General features: G+C 38.1%; 1 protein-coding gene across 5 annotated transcripts in view; it reads right to left on the bottom strand.

Annotated features, from left to right (window-relative positions):
- Nf1 (neurofibromin 1) overlaps positions 1 to 20488 on the bottom strand; it is a 258325-nt gene that overhangs the window by 207878 nt on the left and 29959 nt on the right. For all 5 annotated transcript variants that reach the window (XM_005402798.2, XM_005402800.2, XM_005402799.2 and 2 more), the window contains exon 2: positions 1969 to 2112. In XM_005402798.2, the coding sequence (XP_005402855.1) occupies positions 1969 to 2112 (144 nt within the window). The remainder of the gene's footprint in view (positions 1 to 1968; positions 2113 to 20488) is intronic.

Here is a 20488-nt window from a genome sequence, read left to right as displayed (position 1 = left end):
GAGTTCGGTTCCCGGTACCGGAGAAAAACCAAAAAAAAAAAAAAAAAAAAAAAGAAATATAGGCAAACTACCATTAGCTTTATGATATACAAGATATTATGTTGGCCAGGTAAGGTGGTATATGTCTGTAATCCCAGCTACTCAGGTGACTGAGACAGGTGGATCACACGTTCAAGGACAATGGGCCAATTTAAAGGGATCTTATCTGGGGGGTGGGGGCGGATAAGTATAGTTTAGAGTGCTTCCCGTGCTCAATACCCAGTACCACTCCCCCTCAAAAAAAGATGTTGCTTTGGTTTATGATTTTTAAAAACATGTATGATATACAAATCTGTACCAGAATCTTGAATTGAGCATTATACCTTTATGGCACGAGACAATCAAAGTCTTTTTTTTTTTTTTTTCTTTTTGAAAGTACTAGGGATTAAACCCAGGGAACATTGAGCTACCTCCCGGGCATTTTAATTTTACTTTGAGACAATGTCTTGCTAAATTGTCCAGGTTGACCTCAAAATTATGATCCTCCTGCCTCAGGTCCCCAAGCAGCTGAGATTGCAGGGTGCACCATTACAGCCAGCTCAAGGTCTTAATTCTTATGGCAACAAAATGCTTGAGCCTCAATTATAGTAAACTTTAAGAATCCACTATCCTCAAATTGCTACACCATCTATTTATTAACAAAAGACTATGGTTTCCACAACGTGATTTATTCAGTAAGTATTAAATAAACACCAAAATCACAATGCCGTTTTGCTTGAAGAAGTTCCCATATATTAAAATGCTTCAAAGTATCTGGGAATATGGCTACACATTCCTGTGTGCAAAATCCCGTTACTGTGCCCCACACACTGCAACAGAAGATCTATGACAAAATATTAAGTGCATTTCTGTAAATCACTTTACATTTTATAAAAAAAAAGTCCTTTTGTTCCTTTTAGAAAAGGTTAATTTTTTCCATTAACAAAAAAATATCTTTGTAAGGCAAATGAATGCCCACACCTCAGGTTCATCAGTTGTGTAAACTCAGGGTAAGAAATTTCTTTAAGGAAACACACTGAGTCTAATAAGATTATAAAAATGGGACTGATCTTCACACTCCTAAACCAGGAGCTGTTTTACAGCTCAATACAAACAATGTAAATTGAGACCACAATTGCTAAAGACAAGTAAAGAATAATCCAGATCAGCTGATTTGAACTGAGTATGAAGGACACCCGCTACGTGAAAACTGACAGAAGGAAGGGATTACCCAAGACAGGTAAGAGTCATTATATGTTCAAAGGTACACAGAAGGAACAACTGCAGAACTTTAATGTTAAAGGAGTATTAACAGATTATATAAAATGAGAAAAAGAAGAAATTATGAGCTAGTTTTTAATAGTGAATTACTTCATGAAATTGACAACTGGTAATAATTGAAGGAAAAGTGTTTCAACAAGGAGTTCTCTATCAAAGAACGTGTCACAGGTTACAGAGAGAAGAGGGAAAAATATTCATCTGTTCGTAAGTATCAGTCACATTTCAGGAGACGGACACCAAACTTTAGTCATCATCTGCTTTGGGCTGGGAAAATCCTATATGTAAATTCAAATAATAAGCTAAAGAAAAGCTCATAATATAGTATAGTTATATACCATAGGGCTAAGGATCTAGCTCAGTGGCAGATCTTGCTTAGTATATACAAGGACATAGATTCAATCCCCAGCACCACAAAGAAAAATAGTAAAAGATTATACAAGATGGACAGTTTATATGATATAGAAGTCATATAAAACCCTAATTTCAGGGTAATACTGGAAAGGATATAGAGTCATTAATAGAGGTTTCTAAGGGAAAGAATATAAAACTAAAATGAGATTTAAAATTTTACACCTGTGTTCATTCATAAACTAAGAAATTTATGCTACTCCGAGTTTCTAAATCAAAAACAAAACAAATTCACCAAAAAACAGTAACCCAAATACTTACCATATTGTTAACATTCTTTAAGATAGTAGTGAGGCCGCTTATAACCAAAGAAAACTTGTATTTGGAAATATTGATTAGACACTCCTTGTTGTGTTCAGTACTGACTTTGGTATGGGTATTTTGCTGTCCTGTTTTTATTGGAAGCTGAGGAAGGAAAAAAGGTTAAGAGTTTACCTTTCAAAGTGACTAAAAGTAACTTTTCTCACTGAAAATAATGACATTTTAGGAAATGACAGTTTATCATTGATCAGTGACAGTTACCTATATTTCTATCACAGGGCTCCAATTTTTAATATTTAATAGTTTATAAAAGCTATTAAATAGATATAACTATTAAAAAACATCTTTGGAAATTTCATTTTTGTGTTTCTCTTTCTGAGATCATAAATCTTTATCTATAAAATTAACCCTTTTACCTAGCACTATATAGGAAAGAATGGATGACTCCTAGAAAGAGCTATTTCCTGGTAGCCAAAAATTAATTCAGAGAATATCTTCAATTAAATGCACACAATTTTTTCCCTTATACACTAAACTCAAACATTAAAAGAAGAGTTTCAGAAAAATCTATGCTCTGGACACTATTGATCAGTTTATATGATATAGAATCAATAATGGCAATCAATAATCAATAATGGCAAATAATTGACAATTATTCAGCAATAAGAACAAACTGTAAAACCTAGGACGGAGTTAAGACTGAAAAAAGATAACCATGATCAGCTACCCAACTGAAGGAATACAAAACAAATATATATCATAGGAAAAAATATCCTTTAAAGGGATAACATTAACATTGATGTGAGAATGAGTTATGTCACATTGTCTATAAATTCATCTCTGATCTGTCCAAAAGTAGCATTCTGTACATAAAGTATCATGAATATATTTAGACTTTGCTAAGATGGGATGTGGCTCAGCTGTAGACTGCTTGCCTAATATGTTCTCATCCCTGAGTTTGATCCCCTGTGTGCGTGCGTGTGTGCATGCGTACACACTGCTAATGCTAACACAAACATCCTGCTAATGCTGACAAGAGAACTCTGGTAAGGTTTTGTGAAAACCAATAAACCAACCAACCTAAGTCCAACTATCAATTTGAAAATAGTACAAAAAAGGAAAGAGAGCAAATGAGATCTGAAATTTGCTAAGTCAATAAGAAGTAATTAACTTGACAGTAAAGAATAAAGGGGGTATGTTTTAGGGAATAGGGGAGCAAGCAGAAGAAAAGCTACAGAATTACATGATGTTAATTATAAAGACTGAAGAGGGGAAAAAAACCTCAAAGTCCAAAAAAGGGTGACAATGTAGCTTGTCAATCTTCCCAGTGCTCCCCCATAGAACGGTAAAGAGATCACAATAGTAAAATTATAATTCAAAAACATCTACATTAAAATGAGTATACCACCCTCTGCCCAATAAAGTAAAATCAAACACTGCAATAACAACAAATCACAAGTTCGAGCCCAGCCTGGACAACTTAGCCACACTCTGTCTCAAAGTAAAAAAAAAAGGGGGGGGCTGCAGACGTAGCTCAGAGAGCAGGCCCTTGGTTCAATCCCAAGAATTGCAAAAAAAAAAAAGGTAAAAGAAACGAAACAGTAGAATGAAATGCAAAACAACTTGGCAAGCTTTTAGACTGGTTACCTTTAGAGAATGAATGGAAATAAAGTAGAGATGACAAGGAGAAATAAGAACTATACAGTAAAAACTCTCTAGTCTTCAATTTGAATTGAAAGCACCTATATAAACTCTTAATGTACTTTATTTTTATGAAGAAAATAAAACAAATTTTTGCCTATATCCACAGAAAATGCCCAGAAACTATGATCAATCCCATAGTAATAAACATCTCTACCCAACTGTAATCTTCAAATACTATTTCTGCATAAAAGTAACCAGGACTCCTTTAGGAAATGGCTGATTCAATGTCTGGGACAAAAAGGTACATGATGAGCCCAGAACATTTTGTCATACCAGACAGCAACACAGACTAGTAAGGTTCAAATCAGAAAGATTCAGGAATGAACTCTAAATAGGCTCCACTCACCAAAAATAAAATAATTTTAAAACTGACATGGACAGCAGCTTTAATTTATTAAAGCATATAAGTATGTCCATACTTCTGCTTCCATATAGAATAATTTACAGCAAAATATTCCATTTTATTTTTTAAAAAATGAAATATATAAATCATCTGTTTGTAAGATTTCAGAGAGCTACTGAAGGAATGAGAACTAAAAAGGCTAAGATTCCAAAAAGGGGTAAACTACAAAGAAGTAAGGTCATCTTCAATAGCCGCTTTTTCCCCGGGGCATTTACAGATCTGGACAGAAAAAGAAATAAGATCATTCGCAGGCAAAGTACATTGGCCAAGGAAAAGAGAAACCATCAAGAAGTCTAGTGGCCACTGAGGACTACAGTGGTAAAATTGAGGAGATGGGGATTTCAAATACGTAAGTGAGTGGAAGAAGGTAAAAGGCTAGGACAAAAATTTCTGAGAAACACAGAAATTTGCAAGTCTTACAGTTCTAGGAAGGCAAGATTATAGTTAAGAACCTGGTAGTGGGGGGATCTTGGTAAATACATACAATAGTCAGTTATAAGCCTTGAAGGGCTACAGCCTCTACAAATAGGTGCAACCACAGCAACTAGAACTCTTAATATGCTACCAGGAGTATGAATTAGTAATATCTTTGGAAATAGCATTGTCTGCTAAAACCAGCCATACTCACTCAGCAATTTTACTAGGTGTAACAAAAACACTAACATATTCACCAAAAGACATGTACAACAAAGTTTACAGCAGCACTTTCTATAATTTCCTGGAATTGAACATAATCCAAATGTCTATCAACACTATGGTTTAAAAAAAAATAGTATATTAATACAAAGAAAAACTACACAGCAATGGAAATGACAAAATGTAAGTTTAATTTCACAAAAATAAGGAGGGGTAGAAAGTTGGGACAAAAGAGATACTGTATGGTTACGGTTGCAAAAATATACCAAAATCATCCTGTGATTTTAGAAGAAAAGATAGTACAGAACCTTGAAAATAGTGGCTGGAAGGAAACAAGGCAAGAAGGGGTCCACTGGAATGCCAAAAATGGTTTACTTCTTCACTTAGGTACTGGTTACACTGATGTGTTTATTTCGTGAACATTTAAACTGTATGTATGCAATTTGTACTCACTGTTACATGTATAAGTCAACAGAAAGTTTGCTAAATATTTACTTAAATCCATGGGTTCCTAAAACTATTAAAAAACAAAAAACAACTGGTCCCTTGGTGGATACAGAAGATTTGTGGCAGACATTGAGGTGCTGCCCACCATCCCCTTCATGGAAGACTTGTCATCTTAACTATGGGAAGCACTGTCATTCAGCCCCTTCAGGGACTACCTCACCTGCAGAGCAGGCTCTGGCCTAAAGTCCCATCCTTTCCAGGAAGCTCACATCCAATGACTAATTGATATAAAATACAAAACTATTCTACTCCAGAGCTCCTCATAGCAGGGCTAACCAAAGGTGATGCAGAATTCATGGTATGGTGCACTCAGCACCTGGCCAATGATCTTGTCTCCCAGATGCTGATCCCAAAGGAAGGCCCTAGCAAAGTCTACGGTTCCAGGGCAGTAAGCAGCAGGTGCTAAAATGAGATTTTTAGATTGGCAATGAAAGAGAAACAGTAACTACAGAACGATGGACTAGAGCAGTGGTATACTCCTGTAATCCCAGCTACTTCAGAAACTAAGATGGTTAGCCTGGGCAACATAATGAGATGCTGACCCAAAAAAACACAACAGAATCAGAAGAATAGTGTTAAATTCTCAGAGCTCTGAAGAAAAAGATCTCTTTAAAAAAGATGATTAACTACCAAATAAAAGCTAAGTTTGACGGCCAGGCCAGAGCGCCTCTTCTGTAGGAAGAGGACAAGAGAAATCTAAGGACAAGAACCAGTGCTTAATTATCATCCATTCATTTATATGTAAATATAATACAAATAGTACAGAAATAATTTATTATAACATATATTATAAATACAATTATCATCCATATATATCCATTCATTTATATGTATATATAAAGGCATGTCTATAGACATATCAAATGTAGAGATATAGGTGGATATATCTATCTATATCTCCATGTTTACATGCTGAGCTTCAAAGAAAGTTGAACTCCCAAACAAGGAAGTCTGTTATGCCACGATCAAGGGCCTCCATGGAAAGCGTAAAATTGACACATGGAATGAAAACATCTAGGTTGATGCTCCCCAAAATAATGTATTCTTCAATTCTCCAGGATCTTCTGAGTCCATAGAAGTGGCCTATCATTGCCTACTTAAGAATGAGCACTCCCCAAACTTATTTAAGAGACTTCTCTCCTGAAAGACAGTATATGACTCGTCCTTCCCAGGATTTGCCTCTGCCTCCCTTTCAAAGACAGGTATGAAGGAAACTTGGCGGTATGAAACATCCTGTAACCCAGGTATGGTGATGCTCACTGCCAAAATTCAAACTATACATATAATGGATAAATGTTACCATGCACAAATTACATACCAATCTTTTAAAATATGACATCAAAGAGCAATTCTAACTAATATTTATTGACTCTCTTATTTGCTAGCTAGAAATGCAGATCTTTGGACACAAAAAATGAGTAAACAGGGACAGGTATGGTGGCACACACCTGTAATCCTAGCACTTAGAAGGTTAAGGTAGGAGGATCACTGTGAGTTCAAGGAGAGCCCAAACTGCATAGTGAAACGCTCTCAAAAAGACCAAAAAAAAAAAAAACCAGTGAACACACCCTCTAGATAGGAGTAATTCTGAAATTCTGTCAAAACCTCTCTCTTCTCTGAACACAGTTTTTCTTGGGCAATTTCATGTATTTGCTGACTGTCCTGGTAATAGCTACTATGACAACTGCTAACAACTAAGCCCCCAAGAGTCCCACTCTCTGGTGCACATCCTGTTACAGTCCTCCCCTTGAGTTTCACAAACACTTGCAAATATGATGGGACTCACTGCATGATTGTTACACTATATAGCAAGACTTTGCATATATAAGTAAGGTTCCTAATAAGCTGATCTGAGTTAATCAAAGGAATACTATGAGCCAGGTATGCTGGCACACACGTGTAATCCCAAAACTCAGCCAGCTGAGGCAGGAGGACTGCAGTGAGTTTGAGGCCAGCCTAAACAACAAAGCAAGCCTGTCTCAAAAAAAAAAGGTATATTATCCTAGATGAACCTGGCCTAACCATGTGAGTTTCAAACAATGACCAGAATGACTGAGGTGTAGTTCAGTGGTAGAAGGCATGTTCAAGGCCCTGGATTTGATCTCCAGCCCTGCAAAAACTACATAAATGAACAGGTATGAAACGGATAAGATACTTTCCATTGGGTGTAAAACAAACAAAAAAAAGATACAGAAGGAAAGCCACATGACAGGAAACAGCAAGTAGCCTCTAAGAAATGAGGTTTTAAGTCCTACAAATATAAGGAACAAAATTCTGCCAACAAACCAGTGAACATAAATGAGAACCCTACACCTCAGAGGAGTCTGCAGCTCCAACAGACACCTTGACTTCAGCCTGGTGAGAAAATGGGCAGAGAACCCAGCTAACCAATGCCCAGACTACTTAAACATAGAAACTGGGATAACTTTGTGTCGTAAGCCATAATGTTTGTGATACTCTGTTTGATCATAGAAAATGAATACAGATATGTATGTATCTTTAATTCAAACTTCTCCCCTAAGATTCAGGTGTTATTCAAATGCTTATTTCTTTTCTTCACGTGAGTACCTTGTAGGCACTTCAAACTACTCAGTGTTTCCAAGGTTTAACTTATAATCTTCCCTACCATGTTTCCCATCTTAGTAAAGAGTACCACAGTCCACGCTGTTTCACGTGTCTGTGGTCTGGGGGTTATTCTCGATACTTCTTTATTCCCTTTCCTTCATTCCCATTTAGTCAGAGAGTGAGAGACAAACAGAGAGAAAGAGAGAAACTGACAGAGAGACAGAGAGGAATGACTGGGTACACATACCTCAGCTCCATCTTTCTTTACCTGGGAACATGCTTGCTACTGAATGCAAGAGGTTTCCTCTACCTCAACATGCCAGGAGCTGGTTAGGGTCACAGCCCTACAATGCACAGTGGCCAACACTGCCTAGACTGTTGGGTAAGTCTGCCTAATTCTTAGCTGGCCCATTTGGGTCTCCAATTTAACAATGTTCAGATACATATGTAATTTTTAAATACATATTTTTTATCTCCATTTTACCTCTCAACTTGCTCAGACACCTTATATATGCTCTACAAGGAAGAAAAGTGGTATTCAGGCCCACTAACTTTCTATAGACAGGACCAAAATCTATGAAGAAAAAGCAGGATTAAGGAGTTCTAAGTAACGAAGAATTTATCAGATAAGGTGCTCTGGAAAAGCTCTCTGGATATGTGACATCTAAATAGAAAACTTAATGAAGTGCCTGGGTATGGTGGCGCAAACCTGTAATCCCAGCACTTGGGAGGCTTAGGCAAGAGGACACTTGAGTTTAAGGTCAACCTGGGCTACAAAGTGAATTCAAGGCCAGTCTGAACTGCATAGCAAGACCTTGTCTCAAACAGGCAAAAACAAACAAACAAACCAAGAAAACCCCACCTAAATGAAGTAAGAGAATGGGAAGACCCATGTAAAAATATGAAAAGTATTCAAGGCAGAAGTCACAAGTACAATGGATCTGATGTTGGAATGGGCACTGCATGTTCAAAGCCTAGCAAGAAGGTCAATGTGGCTAAACTAAAAGAAACAAAAGAAGAAGAAAATGACAATAAGAGAGTTAGAGAGAGAGAGACAAGCAGGGGTCAGACCATGAAAAATTTTATAGGCCATTTTAAGAGCTTTGAATGAGTTTAATGATATACCATATTCTATTTTCCAAGTATGGTTCCAGTAGCTCTCATCCCACATGTTCTCTTGTAATCCCAGAATTATTCTGACCAACATATATGGCAGAAAACACAGTGCCAGTTCAATTCCAAGCACAGCTCTTAATTTGTTTAACACTTTTTATTTCCCACCTCCTGGAAGCCAGCTGCCATGTTTTAAAATGTGTTCAACTCTGAGACCACCATTCTGTGAGACACCTAAGCCAAAATCAGAGATTCTGAAGAGTAAGATGCTATTGTGAAAAGACATGCCAAGAAGCACAGATGTGCCAGACACATGACTAAAGAAGCCATATTAAAAGGAAACCAGGGCCGGGAATATAGCTCAGTGGCACAAGTGCCTACCTGGCAAGTGCAAGCTCCCGACTTCAATTCCCGGTACTAACTAACTAACTAACCAACTAACTAACTAACTAACTAAATAAATAAATAAATAAATTTTTTAAAAAAATAAATTCTAAAAAAGGAAACAATATTGTAAGGGAATCTTGGGGCTGGGGATTTAGCTCAGTGGCACAGCGCCTGCCTGGCAAGTGCAACATCATGAGTTCGATTCCCGGTACTGGAAAAAACGAAACAAAACAAATATAAGGGAATCTCCAGCTTCAGCCAAAACTATATAGAACTTTTCTTGAATTCATGATCCATAAAAATTAGAACAAAACAAAATGGTGTTTTATGCTATAAAACCGTGAAGTGCCTTTTTATAAAATGATAACCAAAAGAAACAAGAAATTAAAGAGAATAAAGAAAGTAAGTGATATGATTTATGTTTTAAGGAGAATCTTCTGGCTGCCATAGTTAGGAGACAGTATACACAACAGAGATGGTAGCCTAAATTAAGCTATTAAGAACAGCAGAGATGGGGCACGGGATGTAGCTCAAGGGGCCTGGCAAGTGCAAGACCCTGAGTTCAATTCCCAGCAGCACCCCTAACCCCAAAATAAGAATAGCAGGGTTTACTTTTTTTTTTTTCTTAATGTTACTGGGGATCAGAACCCCGGGCCTCACACATGATAGGCAAGTGCTCTACCACTAAACTACATTCTCAGCCCCCAATTATGAATAGAGGTGTAATGAGAATGAAGTTCATTTCGCAGAATAAATTTGTGAGAACACCAAAGAAACAGCTGAAAAACAAGAACAAAAGATGATGCACAGCCGGGCATGGTGGCACACACCTGTAATCCCAGCATTTGGGAGGCTTAGGAAGGAGGATCATCATGAGTACGAGGCCAGCCTGGACTACAAAGTGAGCTCAAGGCCAGCCTGAACTGCATAGTTAGACCCTGTCTCAATGAGACAAAAAAAAAAAAAGAGAGATGATGTGCATTAACAAATACTTAAGATAATATTAAGCTCTTAGAACAAAACCTGCATAGTTTAAACCAATTACAGTCACAGGTCACAGAACAGATAAATCTATTTTCTACTGCTGTATCAAAATATCTGAGGCTGAGTAATATATAAAGAAAAGAGCTTTATTTAGTTCATCATTTTGGAGGCTGAAAACCCAAGATCGCTGGCCCATTTGTTCTGACTCTGGTTAGGCCCAACCCCCGCATCTTGGCAGACGCCACCCAGTGGAAGTACACACAAGAGAACCAGATCATGTAGCAAGGCAAAGCCAGAGAGCAAGAAGCCTACCTTGCTCTTTCATAACAACCCTGTCTCAGAAACTGAAGTTCCACCAGAACCGTGTTTATCCTTTCTAAGGGCATCACCCCAAATGACCCAATCACCTTTCACGAGGCTTTACTTTTTTGCCTCAGCCTTTCAGAGTGCTGGGATTACAGGCATTTACCACCACACCCAGTTTAGGTGTCACTTCTTAAAAATTCCACCACCTCTCAACATTGCCACACTATTAACCAACATTCCAACACACGATCCTTTGGAAACATTTAAAATGTATCAATATGTACACAGAAGTTTAATATGATAAAGATACTGAATCAGTGGTAAAAGAATGTTACTCTGTAAAATAATGCCAGATCAACTGGCTGTCTATCTAAAAAGAAAAACTCATATCACATTTTAAAATGGATACATGTATAGTGTCACTCAGAAGCTACAACTTTTAAAATGCCATAATATAATTAGGGCAAATACTAAACAATAATTTCATAGTATTGAGTAGGGAAGATCCTTCTAAGCAAGACAAACCCACACCCACTATAAAGAAAAACACTGATATATTTGCAAAAAAAAAACCACAAAGCCCAGCATGCTGGGACATGCCTGTAATCCAGCACTTAGGAGGCTGAGGAAGAAGGATCACCATGAGCTCAAGGCCAGCCTGCACTACATAATAAGACCCTGTCTCAAAACTAATAAAAACTCTGTAAATTCTGTAAGTAAAAGACACTGATCACCAAGAAACAAACAAGTATAAAAGTATACAACAACTAGCTACCAAAAGGTTTATGCAACTAATAAATGAGGTTGTTTTATCTATTAGTAAGACTAATAACAGAAAAACTTGAAGACACAGGAAGCAATTCAAGGATGAATAGTCAGTAAATACATGAAACACTAACATTACTAATAATTTTAAAAGTGCAAGGAGGGTTGGGGATATCATTCAGTGGTAAAACTGTATGAGGCCTTGCTGATCTCCAGCACCACACCAAAAAAGCATAACATAAAATTAGACCATTTTTGGTGACTATATTTTCACCAAAAAAGTACTACTGGAACACATATAAAGAAATAATTATGCCTGAGTGGGAAGAAAGGGAGGCTTTAAAAAATTAAAAAGATAAACTCATAGTATTTTAAAGTGTTTTTCTCTCATGGGTTTCAACTGGCATGTGTTACTTTTACAAATGGGGAAAAAAGTGAAATTTGTTTTAAACATTTTATGCTATGTAACAGAAGTCTCTGGGTGTAATAGAAATGTAAAGAGTCTAAGAAAAATAATCACCTTTAAGTATAATCTCTATTAACAAACTATTAGCTACTTCACATACAAGACTCAACAAAAAGAGGATTTAGTAAGAGAAGGCAAATCATTAAGGAAAGTATTCTGTGAACAATGGATAATTTGTTTCTACTTTCACTCAGAAAATTCTTTAAAAGGTCACAAGCTAACATTTTTGCCTGTGTACATTCTAACCAGTTCCTAAAAGGTCCTCAGACTGTGATAGGCATGTCCATGTTAAAATTCACTTAATATAAGTTTTCATCTCTATGACAGAAAAAAAGCAAAGAAAAAAAATACTGAGGGAAAAGGGACCCAATATATATAGTATATTTATATTTAAATATATAGTATTTAAATATATAGTATACTTATATACTATATATAATATATACTATTAATATATTATGTAGCATAGGTATTATATATGCTATATATAATATATAGTATTATTACTGCCTTATTAATATCCACTTCCCCAAAGTGCATTCCATAACATTGGTATGTCATAGGAGTTGATATAGCACCCAATGAACTTCAAAAAACTTTTTTTTTTAACTTTTGACATCTCTTTTTTTTTTTTTTCCCTTGTCTTTTTGAGACAGGGTCTCACTATACAGTTCAGGCTGGCCTTGAGCTCACTTTGTAGTGCAGGCTGGTCTCGAACTCACAATGATCCTCCTGCCTCAGCCTCCCAAGTGCTGGAATTACAGGCGTGCACCACCATGCCCAGCTGACATCTCTTCTAAAATCGTGCTAGAACTTGTTTTCCAGGTTGGTCTTATTTTTAGAGAAACATGATATGCAACCTAAACTGGTCTTGAATTCATGATTCTCCTGCCTCAGCCTTCTGAGTGCTGGGAGTACAGGTATGGAACACCATTCCCTATGCGAACTCCGAAAATTTTTATTTTTATTTTCCTTTTAATATTCCATTTCAAATATACAATCAAACCTATCATTATAGAGATATTATTTCTCTGACAAGACTAAATGCAAAAGATAAGCCAACTTAAAGTTGCTAACCAAGGAGGAAATAAATATAGCTAAGTTGGGGCTGGGGATTTAGCTCAGTGGCAAAAGTGCCTGCCTCGCAAACGCAAGGTCATGAGTTCGGTTCCCAGTACCGGAGAAAAACCAAAAATAAATAAATAAATAAATAAATATGGCTAAGTTGACAGTACACGAAAGACTAGTTAGGCAGTGTGGTAACATTCCAAAATTTAATACTGAGCTCATAAGTATTAAATAATTAACTTAAAAATATGGATACTATAAAAACATTTGTAGTAAAAGAGATTAGTATGCAGCCAAAAGGCAAAGAGATTAACATGAAGCCAAACCAGTTTTGCCAACAAGTGAATTCCAACATTACCCTAAATATCTCTTGCTTTTTAGTTTCTCCCCTTCCTACTACTCTAAACTTAGAGACTAGCCATTCTTTATTCACAAATAAAGAACCTACTTATACCTAATTCATAAATAATGTATTTATACTAGTCACCCTAACCACTACTAAAACTCTAAAAGCCAATCCCCAAATGTCCTTTCTAAGGTGTCTAGATATCTAATTACCCAGGCTGGGGAAGATTTTTTTCTGTCAAATATAAACTTGGATCACATTGTTCCCATTAAAAAATGCTTGCTCTTCCTTTTCCCTTCCTCTCCCTTCTGTACAATCATTCAGTACAAAAGCCATTACATAGAGCTGAGCAAGTAGGCATCTGTGTACATGCTTGGGAGCGGGGGCGATGCAGAAGTTTGAGCAACATGAGGAAAGTATTCCTACAGAAGAAATGGAGCACCAGGCAGATGAAGTGGTGCCCACATGTGACAGGCAGCCCAGCAGATAGTGACAATGAATGGGACAAGGACAGACTCTCCTGCAGAGGTCAACCAGGTACAGAATATTAAGAGACTAAGCAAGGTGAAAACGCTATCTAACTAGAAGAGCAGGCCACGTACACTGATGGAGCCCAAATGTGATATGGACAGAGTTCATGCCCCAGTAGGGATGTCAAGCCCGACTGTGATAAAGAGAAAAGAGACACAAGCCCAGCAAGGGGTGGCAGACTGTACTGGTCTTCTGCATAGTGGGGAAGAGGTGTCCCAAGACAGAGTTTGAGCAAGGCAAGGATGAAGGCGCTGGAAAGCAGTAAGGGCAGAGTAAAATAGATGGCCACAGTGGGTGGGGGTGGGGGCAGGAAAGCACCAAGGGGTGCTAGAGCCCAAGCAAAGTGAAGAAGGCCTCTGTGCTACATGCAACTTTCTGCGGTACTCCATGTTTAAACCAGAAGTACTAAGTACATCTCATGAAAAGACTGAGCTATTATTTTCGGGATAAATCTAAAAAACACAAAAAGGTCAAAAGGAAAGCATAGGAAAATATACCAGAGTAATAAAAATGCAAAGCAAGTAAGTTCAGAAACAGAAGAAATCTCAATTTGCAACAAACAAGACACAAGAATTAATTAAACAGTAATTTAACTAATATGTACTTCTAAATATAATCAATACATTGAGCTGGAAAAGAAGTTGGTCCCACTAATGAAATGTGGGGCAGCCAGCCTACAAAATGACTCCCAAAGAGTTATCCAAGCTGCCTGCTGGCTCCCGGAGGGTGGGCCCCCAGCGCACGGGGAACCTTGCCGATCCGAAGACCGGAGACTCACTCCCGGCCTCGTGGTTCCCTGGAAGGAGGGCTTCCGGCGCACAGGGAGCTGCGGGTGGGGAGCGCCAGCCTTCTGGCTGGCTAGCTTCCTGCCTGCTGGCTCCCGGAGGGTGGGCCCCCAGCGCATAGGGAGCCATGCGGCGGCGAGCGCTGTTGTGCGCCGGACCTCAGGCCAGCCGCTGCCGCTCAATTGAGATCTATCATGACACAGAGAAACAGTGACACAATTGGCCCACCATGCACAGACTGCAGTTGCCCACCCACGGATGTGTGTGAATCATTGAAACTTTGAACAACCCCTGGGAATACATGCCATACAACGGGCCACTCTTGCTCCTGCCATTGGGAACCAGAAAGGTCCAGAGCCAGCGGAGGAGCAGCTGCTGAACAAGGACTCAGAGAACATGAGAATACAGACTAAGCCCAAGGAGTCAGAGGTTCAGTGGACTGGGGTCACGAGAGCCGCTCGGAAGCTGTAAACCAGGAGGACCTTGCACAATACCTGCAGAGACTCATTGGAAGCCATTCTTCCCCTGACAGTACAAGCTGTGGTGAAGCTCTGGAGAAGTCTGCAGCAGGATTCCTGCTGCCTGTGCTGACAGTTGGGGAGAGGACACTAACTGGTTGTGGGGTCCCAAAGCAATCGGAAGTTGGAGAGAAAAAGCTACAAAGAATGGCTTTCACCCCAGATAGCTCACTTGAGATGTTAGTAAGAATTGCCTCCTCAGTATTCTATAGCCATGATGAGGAGGAGGCCAAGGAGAGAAAACAAAGAGACTGAGAAAAAGCAGCTGCTTTTGCTGCACCACTAAGAGAAACAGATCCCAGGTCTGATTCCCGGGGCTCCAAGAAGAACTCGACAACTGCATTGATCTGCTACCACTGTTAAAAGCCAGGCCACCTCAAGAGGAACTGCCCTAAGAGGCCCCATGGGCCATGCCCTGGATGCAAAGGAGACCACTGGAGATCGGTCTGCCCTCTGAGGTGGAGGCCCCAGAGCTCAGACCCATGCTACCAGTTAGTCCAACAGGAATGAGAGGGCTTGGGGCTTGGGGCATGGTCTGCCTTCTCCCTCTGGCCAGACCGTCATCTCCATCAAGGAGTCCTGGGTAATCATGACTATGGAGGAACAAGAAAACAGCCTGTTGCTAGACACAGGTGCAAGTCTCTCGGTCCTTCTTTTCAATCCTGGCCTTCCTTCCAGCCATCATACCTCAGTAAAAGGAGTCACTGGTGAGGAGGTAATATGCTATTTTTGACAACCCTTAGGCTGTAACTACTTATTAGATCCTTCTTGCATATTTCTGTCTTCCTGAGAAACCACTTTGAAGATACCACCACGTATTACAGCAGCCATTGATATTTTCCTACTAATCTATCCATAACTGTGTAAAGTTTGTAATGTTCCTATCCTATTTCATAAATGGATGTATGTTTATTATTATGTGTTTCCTACAACAACCATTGAGAATAGTTAACGATTTTTCAATAGGTCACTCATATATAGCTCTATTTATTTTCTTTAGAAGCCACTTTGAAGATACCAAAGTAGAGCACAACAACTCTTGATAATCTCCTACCTCTTTTGTCTCTAACTCACTATTATTTGTCTAGTTGTTTTCCTGAGAAACTATTTTGTAGATAATAATATGTAAAACGATAACCATTGATAATTTCCTACCATTTTGTCTGTAATTTGCTAAGTCCCCCCTATTATTGTTATTCTTCTTTTATTCTTTAAAATTAAAAAAAAAAAAGTTATCCAAGTAGTCACACCTCCTCCAGTGAACATGGTTATCATTGTACTTAACAGAATTTGTCATTTCAGAGATTAGCCTATAAAAGATTTTCTTTTTATCTTTAAAATAAAAAAAGTATGGAGGTTTTCACCTTAAACTGGCTTCTTCTTTCAAGGCACCTGCTCTAGCAGAAACCAACAGCTATGTCAAGAGAACACTCAGGCAGCTTATGCAGAGGTCCACAGGGCGAGGAACCAAGTCCTCTGATAGCATTCAGGTTAAGGAACTGAGAAGCACATCCTCCCCAGGCAAGCTTTTAGGCAGCCCCAGCCAACAGCTTGCCACAACCTCAGGAGAACCTGTACCAGAGGCACCCAGCATCCTCCAAAAGTGTAAGAAAACAAATGTTTGTGGTTTTAAGCTGCTAAACTTTAAAAATAAAATAAAATAAACTTTAGGTAATTTGTTGTGCAGAATACATAGTGACAGTATAAGTGCTAGAAGTTTAAACAGCACCAATTACAGACCCTCAAAAAAACAAAAGCCTTTGTCCCAGAAGATCCTTGCTGACTACAGAAAAATATAAGAAAGGATACTACTTAAACTCTAATCAAAAGGCCATTTATAATTCCGTTGAAAGAACACAAATGATAAAGACGATAATAAGGGAGTAAAAGATTATTTCTTACATCTAAAATTATATATCCTTCCTAGATGCCTCAAAGTTACCAGGAATTTCTACATACTAAACATTTTACATATTAAAAAAAAAAGACTGAGCATCTTCTATGTGTCAGGCACTATGGTGAGCAGTGGAGGTAAAAGTGTAAAGTTGAACATGATTTTTGACCCAGCAATATCTCCTTTAAAACTGAAATTGACTTTTTTTTTTTAGATTCCACATATAAGGGAGATGATACAGTATTTTTCTGTCTGGCTTATTTACCTTGGCATAATGTCCCCCAGGTCCATCCAAGCTGAGGCAAATGAAATAATTTCCTTTTTATTTTTTTAAGTAAGTCTTTTTTTCCCCTCTGTATAAGCAATCACTTTATATTTTTTTCCCTAGAAGACAAGATCTTGCTATGTTGCCCAGGCTGGCCTCAAAGCTCTAAGATCAGATGACCATCCTGCCTCAGCCTCCCAAGTAGCTGGAGTTACAAATGTACCACTGTACCTTGTTTCCTGCTATTTTAACAACATTCTACTCTGTGTGTGTGTGTGTATTACTTTTATTTAGCCATTCAGCCACTGACAAACAGGTTGCTTCCATGGTTTGCCAACTGTGAATAATAACACTGTAATGAATAGAGGGGTTGCAGGTATCTTTACAACAGTGCTGGTGATGGTTTCATCCCCATTAAGTAAATACCCAGAAGAGGGACTGCCATAGCGATACTTCTGAAATATCACAATTCTACACCCTATACCTAAGGAAATTTTTTTAGTGATGAGTCTATGGATATACTGTTTTATTGTACAGTTCACATAAAACTTTTATCTTCATAAACTATGAGGGATCTTATATTTATTCAATCATCCAATATAGTACTGTTTCTACAAATAACACACTAAGCGTATCATCTAATCACACCATCTCCATTATCTTGACTAATCTCTCAGTTTCATTCTTTGCCACTCTCATCTCATTCTCCTACCACTTCCCTTACTCAACCTTTCAGAGGCACCACCTGTGAGCCCACAGGTCTCTCCTGCATGGGTTTCCTTAGCCTTTCCTGTATGGTTCTTATAGTAACTGTAATTATAGCTAGATGGCATACTGTTTAACACCCATCACTCAGGCTAGAATATAAGTTCCACGGGAGCAAGATATTTTATTATCTGCTTAATACTATAGTTAGGCATTTTAAAACAAAAAAAAGTGAAAACAATGTAGAATCAGTAGACATAAGAAATGCCTGGGTTATTTTTGGGTTTTTGTGGTCTTTTTTGAGACACGGTCTCACTATACAATTCAGGCTGGCCTTGAGCTCACTTTGTAGCCCAGGCTGGTGTTGAACTCACAATGATCCTCCTGCCTCAGCCTGCCGAGTGCTGGTATTACAGGCGTGCGCCCCCACACCTGGCAAGAAATGCCTGTTAACACAAAAAAATAGGAACCAAGTAAACACTAGTTTTGAGGAAAACAACACAGGAATGAAAATATAAAAATGGTGGCACATGCCTGTAGTCACAGCACTTTGGGGGACTGAGGCAAGAGGATTACACATTCAAGTCCTGCCTGGGCAACTTGGCAAGACCCTGTCTCAAAATAAAAAATAAGACAGGCTGAGGATGTAGCTCAGTAATACAGTGCCTCTGGATTAGATCCCTAGCACTATCAGAAAGAAAAGTTAATTATTAACTAAAAGGTAGGAGAAAAAAATTTAAAGGAAGCTATTTTAAAAAGAGAGCAAAAAAGTAAAACATAAAAAAGAGCAAGTGAGAATGAAGTATAAAAAAGAACATTCAAACATTCAGTATGTTAATATGACAGTGTATCAGAGTCCCCAAGACTATCTACAGGCAATGACTCAGAAGACTCAGCATATAGTCTTATTCAAAGCTATCATTTATTACAATAAATGGACAAAAAGCAAAATCAGCAAAAAGAAAAGCTGAAAATGGGGCAAGGTCCAGAAGAAACTGGGTACAAGCTTCCAAGAGTCCTTTCCCAGCTGAGTAACACAGGACATGATAAATTCCTTTAGCAGTGAGTTGCAACAGCACACATGAAATACTTCTGCCAGGTAAATTAATTGGATATTTTATGATAATGGATTTAATTGGAGGCATCTTCTGCCTAGAACATATTTGAACACCAGATGGAAGCAGGTGTTCAGCAGAAATCGCAAGGTATGCAGTTTTGTGCCCCATGTAGCATTCTTACTGGGGAATGGTAGGAATCCTTCTAGAAGTCCAAGTTCCCAGACACCAGCCAAGGGCAAGCCTTGCAAGCACACCTTTCAAAAGTTTATCATCCCAGGCCTGCTGTGTTAACTCTACACAGACAGATTAAAAAAAAAAACAAAAAAACAAAAAAAAACAAGAATTAGACTAATTCAAGACTTTGCAAACAAACAAAAGACCTACACCAAAAAAAAGTATTAAAACTTATATGATTAATCAATACCAACATGTGGAGGAGAGAAGGAATACCCATGGAAGGAAGATGTTACCAGTGAAACAGTACACAAACTCCCAGTCCTGAAGAGCATGACTCTCCAAAATGAAAAGGACCCATTCTGTATTTAAATATGTTACTGCTGGACTGCAGAATAATACAATGAAAAAAAATCCCAAAAACTTCTAGAAATAAAAAAATAAGCTGCTGACAAAGTTAAAGGAATCAGAATTGTACCGCTACCCATAATCTCAGTGACAAACTAAAGGCAATGAAGAAATGCTTTCAAAATTCTGAAATAAAAAATTTCATACTAGAATTTAATACCTACCCAAACAAATAACAAAAAAGACAAAGATTACCTCAAACATGCAAGGCCTCAAGAGTCATCTCCTCTGTATCTTTTTTTTCAGCAAGCCAGTAGAGAATAGCATCAAACTAATGGAACCCACAAAACAAGGAAATCAACACAAGACAGAACTTACAAAATGAGAATTTACAAAATAATGATAAAGAGAGAACCCAGAATGACAGCTGCGCACCTGACCTAGCAAGCAGTCAATCCTAAACAGGAAAATGGAAGTCCTTAAAAACAACTGCAATGGATAAAAAGATTTGACCTGTGAGAAAAACAGTACCGAGGGCATATTACCATATAAAGAATTAACAACAGTATATTAAAATAAAAATAAAGGGGAAAAAGTTAGGCTATGCTTAACTTCAGGATACATAAAAAGTTGTACAAGAACTTCATCACACTACTTGGCTCAGCCTCAAACAATATTACATACATCTAACTGTACCAGAAGGTAATTAATAGAAGAAAGGAAAGGAACAATGTTTTAAAAGGTAGTTGCCAATATTTTTAAGAACTGTTCAACGACAATCCTCAATTCCAAGAAGTTTAAAAACCTAAAGTGAGATTAAAGATGAGAGATAGAGATAATCTGAGTGTGGGGGCACATACCTACAATCCTAGCTATTTGGGAGGCTGAGGCAGGAGGATTATAAACTGGAAGTCAGCCAGGACAACCTAGTGAGACCCTGTCTCAAAATAAAAAACAGGGGCTGGGGATTTAGCTCAGCGGCAAAGCGCCTG

Source organism: Chinchilla lanigera, unplaced genomic scaffold, assembly GCF_000276665.1.
Source record: "Chinchilla lanigera isolate Chin_1 unplaced genomic scaffold, ChiLan1.0 scaffold00080, whole genome shotgun sequence".
In the NCBI taxonomy this organism is placed as follows: Eukaryota; Metazoa; Chordata; class Mammalia; order Rodentia; family Chinchillidae; genus Chinchilla; species Chinchilla lanigera.
Note: the sequence above shows the minus strand (reverse complement) of the source record. Positions and strands in the feature narration are given on the sequence as shown.